Source organism: Electrophorus electricus, chromosome 10, assembly GCF_041902795.1.
Source record: "Electrophorus electricus isolate QZ-2024a chromosome 10, ASM4190279v1, whole genome shotgun sequence".
NCBI lineage: Eukaryota > Metazoa > Chordata > Actinopteri > Gymnotiformes > Gymnotidae > Electrophorus > Electrophorus electricus.
In genome coordinates, this window is record NC_137506.1 from 21,901,188 (window position 1) to 21,921,707 (window position 20,520).

General features: G+C 39.8%; 3 protein-coding genes across 4 annotated transcripts in view; 1 reads left to right on the forward strand and 2 right to left on the reverse strand.

Moving 5' to 3' along the window:
- runx2a (RUNX family transcription factor 2a) overlaps positions 1-4,579 on the forward strand; it is a 38,208-nt gene extending 33,629 nt beyond the window's left edge. Inside the window, exon 8 of the mRNA XM_027002444.3 lies at positions 1,079-4,579. Within this exon, the coding sequence (XP_026858245.2) occupies positions 1,079-1,575 (497 nt within the window). The 3' untranslated portion in view covers positions 1,576-4,579. The remainder of the gene's footprint in view (positions 1-1,078) is intronic.
- Positions 4,580-10,972: 6,393 nt separating this feature from the next.
- Positions 10,973-15,412, reverse strand: clic5a (chloride intracellular channel 5a). The gene is made up of 7 exons (XM_027002383.3): positions 15,178-15,412; positions 14,966-15,073; positions 13,422-13,531; positions 13,078-13,203; positions 12,869-12,975; positions 12,490-12,671; positions 10,973-12,346 (listed from the first exon to the last, which is right to left on the reverse strand). The coding sequence occupies exons 2-7, from the start codon at positions 15,026-15,028 to the stop codon at positions 12,182-12,184; spliced, it is 753 nt and encodes a 250-aa protein (XP_026858184.2). The 5' UTR covers positions 15,029-15,073; positions 15,178-15,412; the 3' UTR covers positions 10,973-12,181.
- Positions 15,413-16,220: 808 nt separating this feature from the next.
- Positions 16,221-20,283, reverse strand: enpp4 (ectonucleotide pyrophosphatase/phosphodiesterase 4). Of its 2 annotated transcripts, none has more exons than XM_027002382.3 (4): positions 19,945-20,283; positions 18,620-19,492; positions 18,276-18,446; positions 16,221-18,177 (listed from the first exon to the last, which is right to left on the reverse strand). In XM_027002382.3, the coding sequence occupies exons 2-4, from the start codon at positions 19,458-19,460 to the stop codon at positions 17,804-17,806; spliced, it is 1,386 nt and encodes a 461-aa protein (XP_026858183.2). In that variant the 5' UTR covers positions 19,461-19,492; positions 19,945-20,283; the 3' UTR covers positions 16,221-17,803. The 2 variants fall into 2 exon arrangements, with proteins under 2 accessions (XP_026858183.2, XP_026858182.2); XM_027002381.3 differs by having other exon boundaries at positions 18,620-19,497; positions 19,945-20,281.
- Positions 20,284-20,520: the final 237 nt, after the last annotated feature.

Here is a 20,520-nt window from a genome sequence, read left to right on the forward strand (position 1 = left end):
CCCGCAGACAGCGGGGCGGCATCTCGCCAGCAGCCCACGCTACTCTGCCAGGGGGCCGGAATGGAGATGACCTCACTGAGCCAGGGCCCGGCATCAGTGTTGTGCAGACGAGAGCAAGAGAGAGGAAGGGCAAGGAAAGTGTTATGGCAGTGCTAGAGGAGAAGCGTCGCCATGGGACACAGTGGAGTCGGGTGATGATGGGGGCAGGAGGCATAGAGATGTCCTTTTCTGCCTTTGCGCACGTTGGGCCCAGTGCTCTGCAAACCACGGGCCATCAGGGGTTTATCATTGTTAAGGAAGCCAAGTGAAGGTCTGAGCGAGCAGATTTGCCACTTCTCTCTGGCTAATCGCAGACGTGCAACCACATCTGAGACTACTCATTATGCATCCCGTGGAAACTGTTTTGCCCTCAAACTGCTTCCATGTGTGCTCCCGCTATATGCTGCGATTATGCCTCTTTGATTTTTTTTTTCACAAATCTATGTGTGTGTACACATGAACTCACAAAACAAAGATATGGCAGGTCATCTTGCTATGCAGCAGATAATGTGAGAGATTATTCCCCTGCATAGCAGTGGAGAAACAAATAGGTGTTAACAAGGCAAATTTTTGTGTTATTTTAGCGAGTTAGTGGTAATAGCAGGCAGTTAAGGGCTTTAATGTTTGTAACTGTCTTAGGAGATGAGGGAATGTAGAGAGTGATTACCTGTTCAGGGTTTTCAATTTTCCTCAGTACTGCTGAAGAATCAGGTAATTGCAAAGATAACATTAGACAGTTAAATTACCACATTTGTTTTGACATTTGGAGTTCGTGACCCAAATTAAAGAAATTTATCACCCAAAGATAAGTCCTTTTGTGAGGTGGGTGATGGATAACACAGAAGGAGAAATTTAGAGTACATATTAAAAGAAATGCTTCACAGCGCCCCCTTTTGTTCAAGCTTCAATTCTTTTCACACAGGTCAAATATGTATTTTCATACAAATATGTTCAGCTCTTGTGATTTTCAAATGAAACAATACTACTAATTATTAGCTGGAAAGCTATTGAACAAAGTTGAATTTTCTCCCCCTCTCAGGTACGTCTGATCTGAGCCATTTTGCGGCCGACCCACGCCAGTTCGAGCGGCAGTTTCCCAGCCTGTCGTCCCTGACAGAAAGCCGCTTCCCTGGCCCTCGCATGCACTATCCAGCAACGTTCACTTACACACCGACCCCTGCCACGTCTGCCATGACCCTAGGCATGTCCACCACCACCCACTACCACACCTACCTGCCTCCACCCTATCCCGGCTCCACCCAGAACCAGAGCGGCCCCTTCCAGACCAGCAGCACCCCTTACCTTTACTACGGTGCCTCCTCTGGTTCATACCAGTTCTCCATGGTACCCGGAGGGGAGCGCTCGCCCTCACGGATGCCACCTGCCTGCACCAGCGCCTCCTCGGGCAGCTCTCTGATCAACCCCAACCTGGGTGGCCAGAGTGAGGCCGGTGAGGCAGATGGCAGCCACAGCAGCTCACCCACTGTGCTCAACTCCAGCGGTAGGATGGACGAGTCCGTGTGGCGACCATACTGAGAGCACCCTAACTAACCTTGAAGGACCTGTTAGGGAGCTAAGTTCAGTGATGTGTGTCTTTACAGAGGTGGTCTCTCAAGCACAAAAAAAGGTTTGTGAGGAATGCTACCACACACAAAGCAGTGTATCTTTAATTTACAGAGTGCCGTTACAGGGAATGAAACAAGGCATTATTGTGAGCTATCTGACATTCCACTGCAGAACCAGTGATAGCTGTGCACACACTCCATCACTGAGTTTTAACTGGCATATCAAAGAACTTCTATTGTATTAGGTCTTGTCTTCCAGACTATTGACTGAGATTATTTTCATACTAACTCAGTATAATATAGCATTTTTTTAACACTGAACATCTTTTGGTTTGTTTTATTTATGTGTGAAAGGTCAGCTATTTTAGGCAGTACCTGTTGACATTGTATATACCCTTCTTAATTTATGTATAAAATTGTAGCAGATGTGGTACTGAATAAGAAACGATATAAGCCATATAAACCTAAATTATGCAAAGTGGTTAATGGGACAAAATTTTAAACGCTTGAATATTTTGGAGACAATTAATAACTTAACTGTATATTTACTCATTAGTAATTTAAAATATGTTTTATCATTATTCTAAAAGACAATCAAATATTCAATATGTAAAGAATGAAGGAAAGAGACTATGTAGGCAGACTCTGTTGTCAGATGAAATGTATTTCAGTTGTTTTGGGATTTTAATCCTTAGAAAGCAGTGGAATTGGGGAAGGAAGGCTGGGGTAAAAATGCAGAGCACTTACAAAAGACACCAAGATCTGAAGTGAGGGAACTGTTTATTTACACGTATGTGGTATATTCCACTCTCAGTTCTTTTCCTGACTTTATCCAATGTTTATCAAGTTAATTTATTTTAAATGTCTTTTTCTATTTAATGGTGTTGTTGATTAAGACCAACAGCATGCAGCAGGGGCCTCAGTCTTCCCGCGTTTGCGTGGAACTGTGTTCACATCTGAGTGCCTATTAACACTACAGTTAATGTTCTTCTTCAGTTTACATCAGTCCTGCCCTTATGAATGCAATAAGTCTTTTAGTCTTATAGACTCAGCACATGTACACAATTCATCTATGTGATCAACCTTTAATTCTTAAACTGGACTATTAACTGTGTACTTGTAAAGTCAGGTGAGCACTAAGCAAAAAAGGTAGACCTGCTAGAAATCTGCAAACTCCGAAATGGTTTTCAGTGATTTTGTGTCTCTGATGTCTCTTTGCAACGCTTTTCTGCATCTCAGAAATGTAACTTTGTGGTGTCAAGTAAAATGTGTTTCAGATATTCCAGGTCATTCATTTGAAGATGCATAAGGGGAGAAATTAGGCCTGTTTTAGATATGAAGATTTGAAGATGTTATATTTCATAATGCAGACTTTTTAGTTAAAACATGCAGACATACAGGCCTTTTTCAATTATCTAAAATACTTAATACCATTAATTTACATAAAGACCATCTGTCATTTCTTTTTCTAATTGTGGATTTATTTATTGCTTGACGAACCAAAATGTGTCAAGATAGATTTCTTACTAAGAGATCTGCAAGAAAGAAATGTCACCAGCTTTATATTTGTAAAGGTGTAATTTTTTACAAGTTTTAATCAAGGTCCTTGGATATGTATGTGTATGTTTTTGGATTCAGGCAACATGTGGTACTTCATACTTAATTGTAACTTAAGAGGCTGCAGGCAGCACCCTGGGAAACCAATGTTTTTGTTTTGTTTTCTGTTTTGTTTTGTTTTTCTTATTTTATCTGAAGCAAAGCACTTCTTTTATTTTCTTTTTGCTTTTTGTTTTAATTTTTTTTAAATCAATGAAGCCTAAATGGTTTGAGAAAAAAGGAGGCTATCCAGCTGAACAGCTGAACATCACATGGTTCTGAATGGTCAGAATAGTAGTCTGCATAGCAGAGCCGGTACTGGCTGCAGTGAAGACACACTGCCCCAGAGTGACCACATGCCTTTCCAGCATCTGCCATTCACTTCGAGTCCTTGTTTTCTTTAATTGTTGTCTTTTGGCTGTGAGAAGAGCAAACATGTTTACAATATGGCAAGAAATCTTTAAGAGCCTGTGCACTGTTATTATTTGTAATAACTGCTTTACGGCAGAGTTTAGAGTTTATAACCAAAAAACTAATGACTTGGTCTGTCTGAATTATATGTTTTGGTTACATCTCAAAGCCAAAGTCTTATGAGTGATTTTGGACAGTAAAGGGTTTGCGTCAAACAGCTGAAAAATACATAGCTCAGTCAGTGTCCTGAGTTTTATAAATGGCTTATGGGGAAAGTTCATAAGAGACTGTGGTCTACAAACTCACTGCTGAATTTCACTCCCCAATTTTTTAATATATATATTTTCAAGTGATTGGTGGGGTTCACAACTTCAAGGTCCTCGTGGGTCACTTATGTTTCATAAATAACCAAATAAGAATTTTCCCTTCAAACTAAGGAAGATAAGAAAATGCTTGTAAGCTGGGAGAAGTTGATGACCTTAAAGAAATTGTGCTATTATTTCTAGATCATCTACAAATTTAAATCTTTAGCTATTTTTTGATTGTAGAGAATTCAGCAGCAAGTTTAAACCAGCCAGCATTGAACAGCAAATGCCTCTACACAGTATCTTTTACTTCTCTAACATCATGTTAGAACATGTCAATCAAATACATTGTTTTGTATGTATTATTCTGGAAATAAATGTACATTGTTTTGAATAATATTCATAAATGTTAAGTTTGTAAACTGCTGCAGAACATTTTTGTTTACTTTCAAGATTGCTTTCTATGCACATACTGTACAGATTGTTGTTTAGTTGGTCAGTCATCCTGGTTTGCTCTCTCACATAATTTGTTGGTTTGATTTAATTGCGAAACTTTCAGCAGTTTCTGTGGGACTAACAATCTTGTAAAAATCATGAGATTGTTGAACATTTCTAATGATTATATCATTGGTCTTGGAGAATAAAAAATGAATTTTGTTAAAATGTGTGGACTACCTGATGTCCCCCCCCCCTTCTCTGGAGAACTTAGAAATCAGACGTCAGTGAGAATATGAGGCAGTCACTGTCTCATGGTCACTGAAAGGCTGAATGATATATATTATCCTCTACTTTTTTTCAGTTGCAGAATCCAGGGGCACAACTAGACCTCAGTAAATGTGAGCAGACAGCAGGTGCTTCCTATGAAAACTGAACTAGTGCTGAAATCACCAAAGGGAGTGAGAAAACCACTTTAACTTCTACTGAGAATAACATTCCCTCAGGCACCAGGCCTTTGTACTGTGCAGGTATTACTGCCTGTGCTACCCCCTCCCCCTCCCCCCACCCCCCAATGGTCAGCTAGAAAGGCAGAAGTTGTGTGCACTCCATTAAGCAGAAGTCTTTAGTTCAGGCAGTGTGTCATAAGTCATGATTAGTCCGGAATGTACATGTAGTCCCATATAGAATGTCAGCTGACATTCTGTGGCCAACAGTTCATTGAATTGAACTTAGTTGATGTTGGGGCCCTTTGTTTGGCTGAGAAGAGTTTTGCAGGGATTCTTTTCTGAGAAACACATGCACAACAGGTCTGCATTTTACATTAACATTCCCAGTCAGACATGTGAAACATGAATCGGGCTCTTTACACATCTCTAATGCCAATCTTAGAGCAGCCCGAACACTCACCTCCCCAGGGCCAACTGTTCAGCTCCCATTTTGATTTCCTAAAAAAGAATGTGAATATTTGGTGAGTATGTTTGTTGAATGAGGCTTATCTGAACATGTTTTGCTGATGCGGAGTACAGACAGGCCCAAATCTCTCTAAGACTCCAGAAGATGTCACTCTGCCAGATGCATTTGGTATAGTGTAAATTTCCAGACTTTCATAACATAAAGGACGTGAAGTACAAATGGACCATTCTATATCATGTGATGATTAACACAGACTGATTTGTTTAATGAAAAGGGTCAGTAAATGCAGAACGATTTTTAGACACATCGCTGACTGTTTGTCTAAAGCTGTACCAAAGGCCATTTAAACCCTCATGTCAATGAATGCAAACACCCTAAATCTGCTGGGATCTAGCTTCAAACATATCAGTCAGGAAACTCAATGGATTTTGTAGAACTACTTGCTAATAGATACAATTACAAAAAAGGAGGTATTTCTTCTAGAAATGTATTTGTAGCACACAAGTCAAGCATTACTCCAATACATGGCTCTCTTTGTGCTGTACATTTCAATAAAAAATATAATAGTACTCAAAAAGAAAAACTTTCTAGACTGTACTGAATCATTGTTCATGAGCAATATTGTAGTATAATGGTATGTAGCCTATCAAAGGCACTCCCAACACAAGAGCATTTCAACATAAAAGACATCAGGTCATGAATCTTAGTGAAAAAAGTGAAAAGCCCATGTGATAAATGAATCCTAGTACGACAACTGCCAAGAGCTGTGGTGTCCAAACCAACAGAACCTCTGTGTTTTCTTGCTCACATCTCCGTCTTTATTTTAGAAGCACTGATTTACGCATCATTTCCTATATTTCTCCTCGGCTGAAATACGAGGGCTCTGGTTTCACTGCGTGTTGTGAGGGTCAGTCATTTCTCATATACCTAAACCCCAGGTCGCGCCAAATCATTTCACAAGCAATCACATTCTGCCTTGTGCTGTCCCAGCCCCGCTGGCAACATGCCAACGACAATGCCCAAACGCCTTTTACAGGGGGTGTGCCCGAAATCTGCCGGCCGTACTTTTCGTGGGACATCTGAAAATAGAGACCCTCGGTGTCCCTGGGCTGTCTAAGGACTGCAGACGGCATCCTCGACCCAATGATTTATGCTGGCAGTACAGCGACCGGTGCTGGTGAAATATTTGCTGCCACAGGGAGGGATCCGGACAAATGAAGTGTGAAGCTCAGGGGAGCAGGAGGGCGGCAGTGCACAGTCACTAAACACTTACAGCACATCGGGTCGGGAGCGCAGTTGAGCTTTACATGAGACCAGCAATACTCGTGTGTGGAGAGTAAGTAAGTACATTGCAACTAATCCGCTGTGTTCGAAATGACGTGCATAAGGCGTGATTAAGTTAGGTTTTCAGCAGTTTACAAGTCAAAAAAAGCAATCTGGTTTCAAAGGAGAAGTTAAATGAGTTAAGAAAAAAAAACTGAATTTAAACCTAGTGTGAGTGAGGACTAAAGAGATGATGGTTCAAGGACACGTCTCATGCTTCACAAGTCTGCATCAGGCAAAAACAAAAAGAAATACTGCCCTCATGTGGACTTTTTTTAAAACAGATTTTAAAAAATTCATATTTTTATATGCACAAACCAGTACTAAAAATGCATTCTGTTAAATTTAACAGAACCATCTTGAAAGAAGAAACTTCAACAGTTTTTCTAACATAGGCCTGTAAAGGAACCTCTTTTTTGGTGTCATGTAGAATTTAAGTAAGCAAAAACCAATAATAAGCAGGTATAACTGGCATTAAATTTAAATCCTTTGTAATAATGGCCATATCATCACAGCCTAGGAAGATATGTCTCTTAACACCAGACAACAAAGAAAAGGTAGGTATATTACATACCTGCAGTTCTTTGACAGTTAATAGTGTACTACAAATAGAACCTGTAAACCTGTGGTTATGAATTCCATAATGACGTCTGAATTAGATCCGGTTGCACTCTGAAATTAAGTCAAACCTGATTGAGTATCACTATGCACTGTGTCCAATCAAGAAGAAGAAAATATGACTTGAGAGCAATTTGATTCGTTCCTGAGCCAGGATCAAATCAAATTGCTTTCTTGGGTTACATGCTTGCATTGTTTTATTACAACTGCATAACTCCATCTAGAAGCCTCTCACGGCACTACTTAAACATTAGGGTTATGTTTAATTATGTTTAGTTCATGTTTTTTGTAGCCTAAATTCCTAAGTTCAATGTTCCTAGAGACAATACAAAAGTATCATATTTGTAAGCAATACATAAAAAACATTTTATATACCAACAACAGATTATATCAAAGTATTTATTAATGCTTTTAACAATGTCTGCACTAATAATCGTTTTTTTTTTTCTCTTTTCAGGTGAACTATATTACAGTGAAATTCAGGTATGGGGAAGGAAGGACTAAATAATTTGAGTTGCTAGCAGAGATCAGTGATGTCCTTATGTTTGGCATGTCCCATGTGCAGGGGACAGGGAGGGGTGCCGACCACAGAGAGGGCAGTTTCAATTAGCAGAGAGAGAGTCCCCCCAACACACTGTGGTAGGCAGAGAGAGTGGGTGAATGCAGCCAACGAAAAAACAATAACAAGACAGCATTCTAGAGCACATGCTGAAACCCTAATCTGAGCTCAGTGCTGTGTGCACCTCCAATCAGCCTTGGAATGGTGGGCGACTGGTTTTATATTTTAGGAATAATGCTACTTGGATTCAATATTTGTATGTTTTGAAAGGAGACTGAGCTGTAGGTTGTGCTGGGGTCTCGGTTCCAGCATCGTTTCAGAGCAGAGCAGTCAGGCAGCAGGGCAATGAGCTGATCAGGGTCCAGCAGGACCCAAGAGGACACCTGCATCTCAACACCTATCAACCCATCAATACACGACACTTACCCTACTCGCAGACCTCAGGACATCATTACTTTTCCTTCTTTCACAGAAGCACATTTATGCCAAAGTTGGGGAAAAGAGATGTGCAAAACAGAAGTGAGGACCTGTTCTGACACCTCAGTGGAAGCAGTGTTGTGCCAAATGCTAAACAAACACATATGCCTGAGAGTGACACTATTGCTGTTCGTCGGACTCACCCTCTCAATCTGCCACGGCCCAAAGTGGTTCAGGGCAGGCCCACCAGTGCCCCTGGACCTCTCCTCAGGCTATGAAGTAGCCATGCACGACCCATTCCAGAGTCTTCTGGGTGTATGTGAGTGAATTAGTGCAAGGTAGTGGAAGGTATTTTGCATTAACTGAGCCTTCTTTCACACATGCATGGCATGTTTGGCCCTCTCCAGATACTTCTGTGAAGGAAAGGTTTCTGAGGTTGTCATTTGATAAGCAACACTGATTTACAGTTAGACTTGTTTATCAAGAGTTTCAAAACATATATAAGAACTCACATTAAAAAAATTTGTAGGACTAACTCTACCCCAAAATCAAAGCTATGGCCCAAGGTGTGAGGGTACTATCTAGCCATTACTGCTTCAAAGTGAGATGGAAACATGGTGTTGATAGTGAAAGGGTATATACCACTCCTGAAAATCCCAACATTCTGCCTGGCACAGAACAAAAATAACTCTTACCAAAGCAGACAATACTGAATCCCATGACATACACACTCGGCATGAACACATCGAATTTTCCACCATAAAACATGAAACTACTTGGCTCTTTCCATGAGGTGCAGATGGACAGCAGTGAAGTCTAAGTCAAGATCTGACCAATCTATACCCACAATTACCATGCTGTCTGAAACAGGGACAAACTGAAACATTTGGTATTATTTAGAGTCCTAGCAATGGCACTGATGCACAACCAGTCCTCAGTAACAAATCCAACAAGATCTCAGGAAATACTACTGTGCTGGTCTGCTCAAATCTGCTTCATCTTTATAATTATAAGGCTGAAAAAGCTTCTTTTTTTTTCAAAAAAACAAAACAAAAAAAACTTTAACTGAACTACAAGTTCCCTTCGATCAAGGACTGACTTTACTGGCCAAAAGTTCTGTAAAGTCTGTGACTTTAACTTGTGGCTGGTGGGCATGTGTCTCGCATGATGCTGTGGTGCTGTCCATGTCATAGGCTCTGCTTTGGATTACATTGCATGTGGATTGGGTTTAGAGCCATGAAAATGGAATTGCCACTTCGGCACAAGTTAAATCAAGTGGGAAGTGAGAATTGCTTGTCATTTCATTCAATTCACTTTGACGCCATTCAAGTTTGGGAAAAGCGCTACAACACATGTAGATTACGACCCCTGTCTATTGCACAAGTACCGGGAGTTCATAGCAATGAGAGAAGAAACAATGCCATTATTCCTCCACACCCAGTAGAGGGTGCTATAGAAGATGACCTTGGGCACCAAGTGACATCAACTGGAAAACCTAGATTTGTATTGTAATTCACAGACCAAATTTTTTTAAGACTCTATATCACAAAAATAAAAAATTTTAAAAATCATCTTTTTCAATCCAGCAATATAAAAGGAAAGTGTACAGCAGAATTAGGCACCAAGACCAATCTATACATGCTATGGTCCTAACCTTAGCAGTTAGACAAGACAGGCAGAATCTTATATTTTCTAGGTGATTTTGATCAGAGGTGAGTTACACACATGTATGGCCCATTTCCTCTGTGGTTTCAGGTCTGGACTGGAACCAAAGGGTTTAACCACGGAGGCCCATTAGCACACCAGGCTTTCCCCGCAGCCACACAGCCAAGAATCAGCAATGAAGTATAACACTGGACCAAAAAGGAAACAGAGTAGTCTAGTAAATGTTTTCTCTTATAGTGGTATATTAATTCATATTAAGGACTTTTCAAATAACCGTTTGAATTTTAGTACTGTGGAACAGGAAAGTCCTGAGAATTATGAATATTAAAATATAAAAATTCGCTGATGGTCTATGGTAGACCATAGTTGGACCACTTCTCAAAGGTAAGTTCTTATTTTTAGAGGTAAGGTCTACTATAAGGTCAAACACGTTTGGTTTATCCAATACTGATTAAAGGATCTCAGCTAAAAGAAGTCTGACACATCATAAACATATTTCCGAAGAGTCTCTGCCCAGTGTGCTCCACAGAGAGCAAAACGGCGACGTGTGGTGTGACAGACTTAATCGCCAGGACTCCGCATGTGCCCGAGGTGGGACATTGTATAGTCCTGAAACTTGCTTATGTAATCAAAGAAGGAGCCAAGTGCACGTTTGACAGCGTCCCCCTCACCCGCGCCCAAATAAAGATCGCAGACATATATGCAGGTGGTTTGAATTTCCAGTGAATGAAACGTGTTGGACAGGCCCGAGCTGGTGAAAGGGCTTCCTCCACAGGAAGCGCAGTAATTAAAGCCCAGGAGGCCAAGCTGCTGCGGCTGCAGCTGAGGGCGACCTCTCCAGTTTCACCCTGCTCGAGATCCACTACACTGCAGGCGTGTTATTTCGCTGTCAGGCTGCACGTCACACGGAGAGCAGGAAATATGATCAAATACAAGCATTTTAACTGAGGATATTAGCTTTACCATTATGTTGACCAGTTAGGTCATGTTTGGGTACAAATTAATATACAATGGAAGAAAACAGGAAGAAGAAAAAAAAGAAAATTGGAATCTTACACGATTTCAAGAGGATTCTTGAATCACATTATTTTTCATGCATACATATATCAACTGTCAAAACAGTATTATAAAAAATAAATTTATTTGACATTAGAAGAGAATTTAATTCAAGCATATTAGCATATCGAAATACCTGGAATAGCCTACCTGAGAGCTATACAAAATTCAAATGACTCACAATTTACTTTATTCAGGACATTTGTAGATACATGAATCATATTCTCCTATCTATATTTTAGTTGACACGTCCCTGTGAACACTACAGTGGACAATCTGATCATTTAGAAAATGGCTAAGGACGAATTACACAATCCTTCCGCAATATGAAACTGGCATACAGAACATAAGGTTGTTCTTTTTACTTTTAATTTTCCAGCACAAGATGGCGCTGTTTGTTTGATTTGACCTTTTTTCACGAGAGAAAAATCATGTGGTTTAAAAGATTAAGACCTGGGTATCCCGAATTTCAAAATCGATCGCTTTTTTAAAATTAACATACAAACGCAGCACATATATAAGCACATTAATTTGCAAATAGCATCTTTAAGATGTATAATCTTTAAACAATGTAGGCTGATACATCTGATGATATTAAAATGTTCACGGATTACTGCGACACAAATGGAACAAGTTAAGAACAAACCGCTCAAATATAAAACACTTGTCGAAAGACATGGACATGATAATACATTTACCCAACTTGTGTGTGACAGAAAACCAAATATCAATAAAATCCCCATTTATTAATTAACTACTATAGTCTAACATTCAGCTGAGCTCATTTTGAGTGAGAATGCTTAATTAACATGCACTGGTGATCTGAGTAAAGTAGTTAAAATAGAAAGGCGCAACAGCTAATAAAAAACACTGTATAAGATAGCCTCGAACAATCTGCACTAAATTAGATCGAAAGTAGTAGAGATGAGATTTTAAATGAACGATTTTAGTGGCACAGTGTTTTTGCTCAATCCCATTACAGAGTTGCTGATAAAGTGAGCTCGATGCCACTTACACCCAGGGAGTATATGGCACCAGCATGCAAAGTGAACACAGGCAGCATTAGATCAGACAACTCTCTTTCCAGGGCATTTAAAGGACCCGTCCAATGTGGTGTACTAAGGCAATACACCCAATAAAGCTCTTCAATTCTCAACGAAAAAAAAGGAAATATGTTATGAAACACCGCACGTTTTCCTGAATCAGAGGAATCAACCCTTATTGCAGTTTCATTTATGACAATTAGTGCATCTTGAAATATGACCGTGTGTTACGTTTCACTTAGCCAACCTCCGAGCTACATCTTGGTAAGCCAACTCTATCTCCTTATCGGCTGCGCATGTGTTGGTGAACTCATCCCGTGCGTAGGCGTTGTGTAGATAGCGCCACACTCCCGCGAGCTCGCCTGGTATCTCAAAGTTACGGTATACATTGGAAACGACCTAAAAATGAGAATTTGTTAGCTGGTAAATGTACAGGGGATTTTATATTTTATTCTTCCATTTCTTGGGCTACCCAAGGAAATGGATTCCTGATGTTTTACAGAAAAAGTAAAACACCAAAAATAGTGGCCATGAGCTCTCACCTTGACAACATGCAGTTTGGGGAGCAGGTTGCAGTCTGCTAGTGTCAGTTCATTGCCATCCAGGTATTTGCGAGTGGAGCACTTCTCCTCTTCCATGCTGTTTGCATCAATCTCCTCAGGAAGAGGAGAGTTCATGTAGTGGTCCAGTTTTCTCAATGCCTTCAGAAGCCCCTTCTCCAGTTCTGCAAGGCAAAAAGATTTTAAAAAGTCAAAGAAGTGTTCTGTAGATTGGTGCAACTGGCATCCCATTATTTTACAGAGGACTGACTTAATGTGGATAAGTCATGAGGGCCATGTACAGGGCCATAATAACACATGAAGGTGTTGCTAAAATGCAGTAATAAGACACAATCTGTCAAAGACTGGTCATGATACTCACTGGCATTAGCCTCGGGTTTTGTGTTCTTAATATATGCAGAGAACTTTGCAAAGATGTCGTTTCCTGCTGTGTTTGATTCCCTGTTCTTTGCAGCTAGTATGGGGTACCTTGAGAGAAAGAATGTCAGACAGAAGAATGTATCACTGAACCTTCATGAGCACAGTTCTCACAGCACACCCATCCGCATTCCTCTGGTCCTGAGGACACACTTTGGAGGAGCTAGCATGTCCTCCAGGTACTCCTCAATCTTGTTGACATCAGTCAGCACTTCCCCATTGAATGTGAGGAAAGGTGGATGTGTTCCAGGGGCCAGATTATTTAGATCAGCTGGTTTCCTAAAACAGCAAATAGAAGACAGATTTGATGTCATATTGGATATTCAGATGTAATGGTGATTACTTTGCATGTACTGACATCAACTTGCTTGCTTGCTTAAAGTAAATTATACGTTATCTCAGTTGGTGATAATGACAGGTTTCCTCATGGCAATAAAGCATCAGCATGCAGCATGTAGCCTATTGCTCAGGACATGCTTTTTATTATTCATCATTACCTTTTCAGATCAACAGTGGTGACATTGAACACCACCCCCTTTAGCCACAGGATCATGAAGAGTCTTTGGGAGAAAGGACAGTTTCCGATGCTCTCCCCATCACTACCTGCCTTAGGGACAGTGAAATCAACCATTAAAAAACAACCATTCATTGTCTTTTAATTTATTCATTATTTATATTAGTTTTACCATTTATAATTATGGCCTGGTAATATTTTCCCTATTTAAAATCATTGAGAATACATAATACATAGGTTTTGGGCGATGGCTTGAGAGGGTGCAGGCCCAAAATAAACCCCAGCTCAATACATGAGTCATACATGACCCAGACAGGAGATTATTACACCTGTGAAAGGCATGTTCCATGAATTGCAGTTAACCTTTCATCCCAATAGTCTCTCCTGATGCAGCTTCAATTAGCAAGGCCCCAGTATACATACTAAACAAAGCAGCAATCAAAATCACAACTGTATAGCCATATCTGAAATGAAAAGATCAAGATATCTAAAAGCACCATTAAACTGGGCCAGAAAGGTGATCTGGTCATCAGATCCCAGCTTGAGTTGAATTATTGATGGAAATTCCATTACCTGCCTCATTATCCCTTGGCCCATAGAGTTTGGGACTGACTTGTCAACAGAATCTAGAGCTTCATTTCGTCCTAACTCCTTCACTTAATGCAGTTTTACCACAAAAGGTTCAAATATCCAGCCTTTAGATTTCAAAGGGTGTTCAAAGACCTTTAAAAGTTTCTTTTGATTAGCTGAGATAAATTGCATGGAAATAACTGAGGCATTACCTTCCTTTCAGACATTATCAGACATAGCAAAGCATATACAATAGATATGTAATTCTTACATTATGTTCACTCAAACTATCCACTTTGTGGCCTTTTTGACAGAGTAGCTATGCAAGTAATGTTATTGGGTAGATTTATAGATACCCTACATAAAAAACTGTCAGTAAGCAAGTATGCATAGACTGACAATGTCTACACAAACTCTATGCAGTAGATGCTCTAAATCTGTTATTGGAAGGATACAGTGTAACCAGGAAGCCAGAGTCATCAAAGTCATGTAGTAACTTTGCTTTCATCACCACCCTTATCACAGAGATATTCAGTATTATTGACATAAACCCCTCCAGTGAACTTGGTACATGCCACAGATCTACTCCCAGTCTGATTTAGCCTTGCAGTCATACACAGAGGAATCAGAGCATGGAGTGTCAAAAGGAAGGGAGAAATAATTCAGGAGGGAGAGTGGCTACAGAGAAGAAAGAGCACTACAGAGACACCTGCCCTTCTCAGCCCACTACTACAGCACTTCTACTCCAGCAACCTGCAGCATTTAATATTTCACTGTACCACCCCAAGACACAACTGCAGGACATACGTGAAACATCAAAAATACTGTTCAAATGGGGAGTTTTTAAAAGCACTCCAAGCAGTGGTGTGCAGTATCACCAGCTAAAGGAAATGGAAATAGCTGTGGAAGCTTGCAGTAGCCGCAGTGAGGTCATTAGCACGTTGTCAACACCCTTACTTTTACAAAGAGCTCAATGTCGGGGTCCTTGTCCTCTTCATTTGCCGAGGCCAAGTCAGTCATTTTGTTTCAGATTGTATTGAAGTTTCCTTGCCCCACTCTGGCTTTCTTTGAAGATGAGATGCTGGTTCAGGATAAGCTCCTGTCTTGGTGGAATGATTACAGAACTGGGAATGAGTTGGCTTCCCAGAGGAACTAGTTTTGCACCTTACCGTACTCCCAGCTGCCTGTAGAGATGGTGTCAGTCCTGCAACAAGTGCATACGGCCACAGGCTGGTTCTGATTTGGCCCCCGTGGCCAGCTGTCAGGGTGATTGTGCTCTCACTGTCAAAGGCAGGCCCAAAATAGCCATTGCAGAGGAGAGGGAGGAGCTCACAGCTTCTGCTCCTGTGTCACCTACACTCCCTCTGTACTCTCCCCGTATCTAGTTGTTATGCACTGCCAGCGTCTGAGCGTTTTTCATTGCCTTCTGTGAGAACTGATTCAGTGAGTCACCATGAGAGAAGAGTGATGTTCCATCCTCCTGGTGTGAAAGTCTAGAGGGGGTGGTCCAAGAGCACACAGATCATATGAAATGTCAGAAATACTTATGCACTAGAGAAAGTACACACCAGAAAGTAAGTGATAAACACCAAACAAAGTAAAAAGTATTAAAGACTAATGCTGATAATTCTGAATAATTTTCAGGGCTAAAACCAATACAATGTGTATTTTTATTCTCCAACAACAGCATATAACCTATGAAGATTCACAAGAATGACCCGTAAAACATATTTGAACAGTTGTATGAATCCGAAATTAGAAAATAAAAAAGAACATGAAGAGTAGGTTAAAGTTATCAATGCATAGATTAACACAAGGCACCATGCATCATAGGAAGTGATGTGTCCAGGAAAATCTACAGTACTCAAAACAGCATACCTGGACATGGTAACCTGTATAGAGAATACCAGCCAAGGTTATTTAAAGTAAGTCAGTGGGGTGTTAAGGGGTGGGGGTTGCCTAGGGAGCAGAGATTCCACCCAGTCCTCTCTAAATATAGTCTCCTATTCAATGCCAAGCTCCCCAGAACACACCATACCCATGGTGTTCCAACCATGGCCAGAAAAGACTGGAGCTTAGGTCAGAAACAAAGCTTTCTCTTTGGATTGAGAATCTCTGTCCTTGAAAGAAAAAAAAACAAAAAAACAAAACCATTAATACCAAAATGAAGCTATAGCTATTGTGCAACATTATTTAGGAAATAGAGCTATCAGCCATTTTAATAAAGTCAATTTATTAGAGACTGAAAGATATTTCAAGCAACACTGTCAATTCATTATCATTCTAGCCAACGTTCAGGAAATTAATCCACAAACTAATAGACATACATTAAAGATGATCATTCTCTTTTTTTCCACCTGAATATTTCAATCTTAGGCTGAATCTATGAAACCTGATTAGAATGACCCATTAACTTGTTTTGCTATTTATTTCATAAAACACACATCCCGGAGTGTGACCTCTAGTCATCAAATAAATAAACAAATAAATAAATAAATAAATATCACAATTTTACAGAATGTTACTTTCAGTGAAGGAATCGATAAGTTGGCATAAAAACAAAATGCATAATTATACCAAAATAAAATCTTTAAAACATGCAAACTTTCTCATTGTTCCACATACAACTGTTCTTTGGACACACTTTCTTTTGCATAGATTCAATTACACACAGAACAAATCCTCAAAAGAAATACACTGAAATGCAAAAATAGTGCACTGGGGAAGACATTCTATGAGATAAGGAGATCAGATAAGTCTTTCTGAGATGATGTGATGTTTCTGAGAAACAATGACAAAACCACTCTCATCACAAACATAAGGCAAGTGCAAAGCATGCTTCTCAATTAATGTAAATTACTACAGAAAACACCCATAGTAATTCTTTATTCTTTTTGTGAAAGCATATTCTCCTCTTTAAAGATCAATAAATGAAAAAAGACTTAAAACTATCCAAATCAATAGCCTATATTTATATACCATCAAATAGAAAAATGCAATTTCCTATTATGGATAATTAAGCATCAATATCCAGATTGAACAAAAAACAGCATTTCCTGTATCCCTAATTTTGGGGTATTTAATTTATAGTACACAGGAAAATACAGACAAACCTGTAGCATGAGATGTAACAGAATATCACCTCAGCTCTATGCAGAATATTCAGTCTACAGAAATACAGCATAGCTCTCACACTTTTGGAAGGCCACAAAACATTATTATACTTGTATTATGTACATCAGAAAATCACTTTTAGAATAAATCAAGTACCAGTCATAACAGCCTCAACAGAAAGCAAAACTTTCAGTGCATTGTGCTAGTGTATCTGACACAAGCCATAAGCATATGAATTCAAAGTTTAAATGCATCTTTTCTGGAGTATGGATCAAATTATTCAACTATTGTCTAAGTTGAAGTTGAAAATAACTATTCAAATCATGGACCTAATCTGCACTGGGAATAAAAGCATTCGGAAATGCTTCAGAAAACAGAAAAAAAAAAGAGAAACATTCCACAACAACCAGGACTCATTATAATTTTCTATAAGTAACCTCAATATCCTCCTATACCTTGACCAGAAAAACAGGGAATTAATGCAGTTTTTTTTCAGTTTTCACAATGAAGGGGGAAGAAAAAAGACTACGAATTTCACTATGGTCTAATCTTTCCCTAAACTCTATGCATGATTGTCTTGTCTGATTTTTCTCTTCTTTGGCAGACCTCACGAGAGTGAGCCAAGTTTTAAAGCCCTCCTTCCAAGTAAGTGCATGTGTCTATTCCAAGCCCTTCAGCAGCTCATTCGAGCATAGGGTCATCATCATCATCATCCTCCTGCAGCTCTAAACGGGCAAACGGGCGCGATGTCGACGGCTCTCTGTTCTTCATCAGTCTGAAGAGGAAGGTGATGGTAGAGAGCACAATGAGGACCCCGATCACCATACCCACAATCACACCCAGATCAGGGCATTTCTCGCTGACCAGCACACAATGCACGGCTGAGAAGCTGCCATTGTTGGGTAACTCAGGGATGCCCAGGAGGTGACACATGAGGGGGTAGAGGTCTACACTGTTGATACTGTTCATCCAATAGTCCTTGCGGAAGGCAGGCCCATGGGCTGCCAAGAATGGGTGCATACTGGGTAGAGAGTTATCATATCCATGATCACCCACTGGAAAAGAGAAAATTATGCATTAGTGTCAAAATGAGGTACTGTGTACAAACACCAAAGCACAAACAACTGATTGTTAAATGAAAGACTGCACTTACATCGCTTAAGGTTGCCCTGCTGGACAACTGTCCAACCTTCATCAGCCACCAAGATGATTGGCTGAATCCTCTCATTGTTTCTGTAGTGCAACCTATCAGGTATTGCAGCCTTAAGATAAGCCTTCATGTGAACGTTGCAGTTGCTAAGATTTTTGTACAGAACCGACACTTCTGTAAACCAAAATACAGAAATAAAGAAAATGAATCGCTTAAGTTTTATATATATATATATATATATATATATATATATATATATATATATATATATATATATATATATATATATATACATATATATAAAAAGAATAGAGTGAGTTTGATGAGTATCAGACATATTGACAAACCAGTGAGAGGGAGGATGGCAGTGACTGGCGTAAGATCCACCAAAACATAGCTGCTGGGATTGACACATTTGTTCAGCTGAATAAGTCTGTCTTGAGAGCACTGGACCATGCCGTGGTCACTAGTAATGATCACATTAATCCGCTCCCAAAGCCCTGTCTGGTTCAGCTGCTCCATCAAAAGACCTACGTGATCATCCACCTCTTTTAGTGCCCTGGCCATTTCCGTGGTGTTCTCCGGGCCATATTTGTGTCCTGTGTGGTCTGGCTCTTCCCAGTACAAAGCTGCAAACTTTACAGAGTCATCTTCAGTCAGCCATTTTGTTATGTTCCCAAGTCTCTCCTTGAAGCTCACCTTTGAGTCATACTTCAAGAAGTAAGATGAGGTTTGATTTTGGATCTGCAGGTCCGTTCCTGGCCACATAGCACCTGCTGATTTATAACCCCATTTCTGTAGTGACACCCAAATTGGTGTTGCTTCATTCCACCAAAAAGGATCACTATCATTTTGAAGAGTGAATATCTTTTTTACCCGTGGGTCATACATGCGACTAGCCAACATACCATGACTTTCTGCATAGAGTCCAGTGACAAGACTGTAATGATTAGGAAAAGTTTTAGTGGTAAAGACATTGGTAAGTTGTTTAATAAGAACACCATCTGAGTAGAACTTCTGCAGATTAGGAAAAGAGTATTTATTCAGATAATCTGCTCGGAAGCCATCAAATGACACAAGCAGTAGTGGGGGCAGGTCTCTTGCAGTCTCTGTCCCATTTCCTGTTTTCAGAGAGATGGCTGATTGAAAACAGGCTGCCAGGACACACAGAACAGCCTTAAGATTCATCCTGTGAACATGTGCAAGGTTCTATCAGCCTCCTGTACTGTGGAGGGAAAACAGGACAATTGTATCAGTAAAACTGTTATAACTCATCAAGAAAACTGGATAGTGGGAGTCCGAGTTACATAACTGTTCCAGCAGCTGTTAATAATGACGATTTTAAGAGTAATCTTGTAGATAAGAGGAAGTTACCCCAATAGACAAGGGGAACACTGGTAGTATCACACTGCTTTGTCTGAGTCTAAAACTGCAGGTGAGCAGTTAGATAGTTACCTACCTATCGCGTGCTAGCGATAACTACAACCTACTACAAGATACTTTGTAACAAATTAACGTAAAGTGATAATACAAGTTCACACTATGGTCAGTTCGAAAGTAATTAGCTAGTTAGCTTAGCTTGCTACTATTATGGATAACGTTTGATATTCAAGTTATCTGGCTAGCTAACTAGGTGCCAATAACGTTACAGACGCAACACACACACACCTACCTTTTCAATGTAAGCACCACCACAGCTTCAGCTGCAAATATATTTTAACAAAGATAAGTTATCATGCTAAACGAACGACAAAACGAAGAATGCTGGTTTATCTAGCTAGCTAGTTTAGCTATTGTCGAGTTTCACTTCCTCAAAAATATGCTTTCCGTGACGTAGTAAATAAACGTACAACCCGATGAAGCAGTTGCAACATTTCGGAACTCCAGAGGGCATGTGCTTCTCATACCCAAACATACCCAGCGAAAAACACTCGAGTGGTGTTTAGCTATTATCCAACGTTAAGCTTTTAGCAACTGAGGGATATCGCTTAATTGGTGTCACTGACTTGTTTATCGAACAATACCCCTGGGTTGTGTTTTCAGTTTATCAAAAAACGTTTTTGGGGGGAGTGTGTTACATAATATATATATATATATATATATATATATATATATATATATATATATATATATATATATTTAATTTTTTATTTATTTATTTTTTTGTTTGTTTTGTTTCTTAGTATAAATAGGATCAAGTTTATAAATGAATAGAACATATGTGAAATGTGCTATTAGTTGGATAATC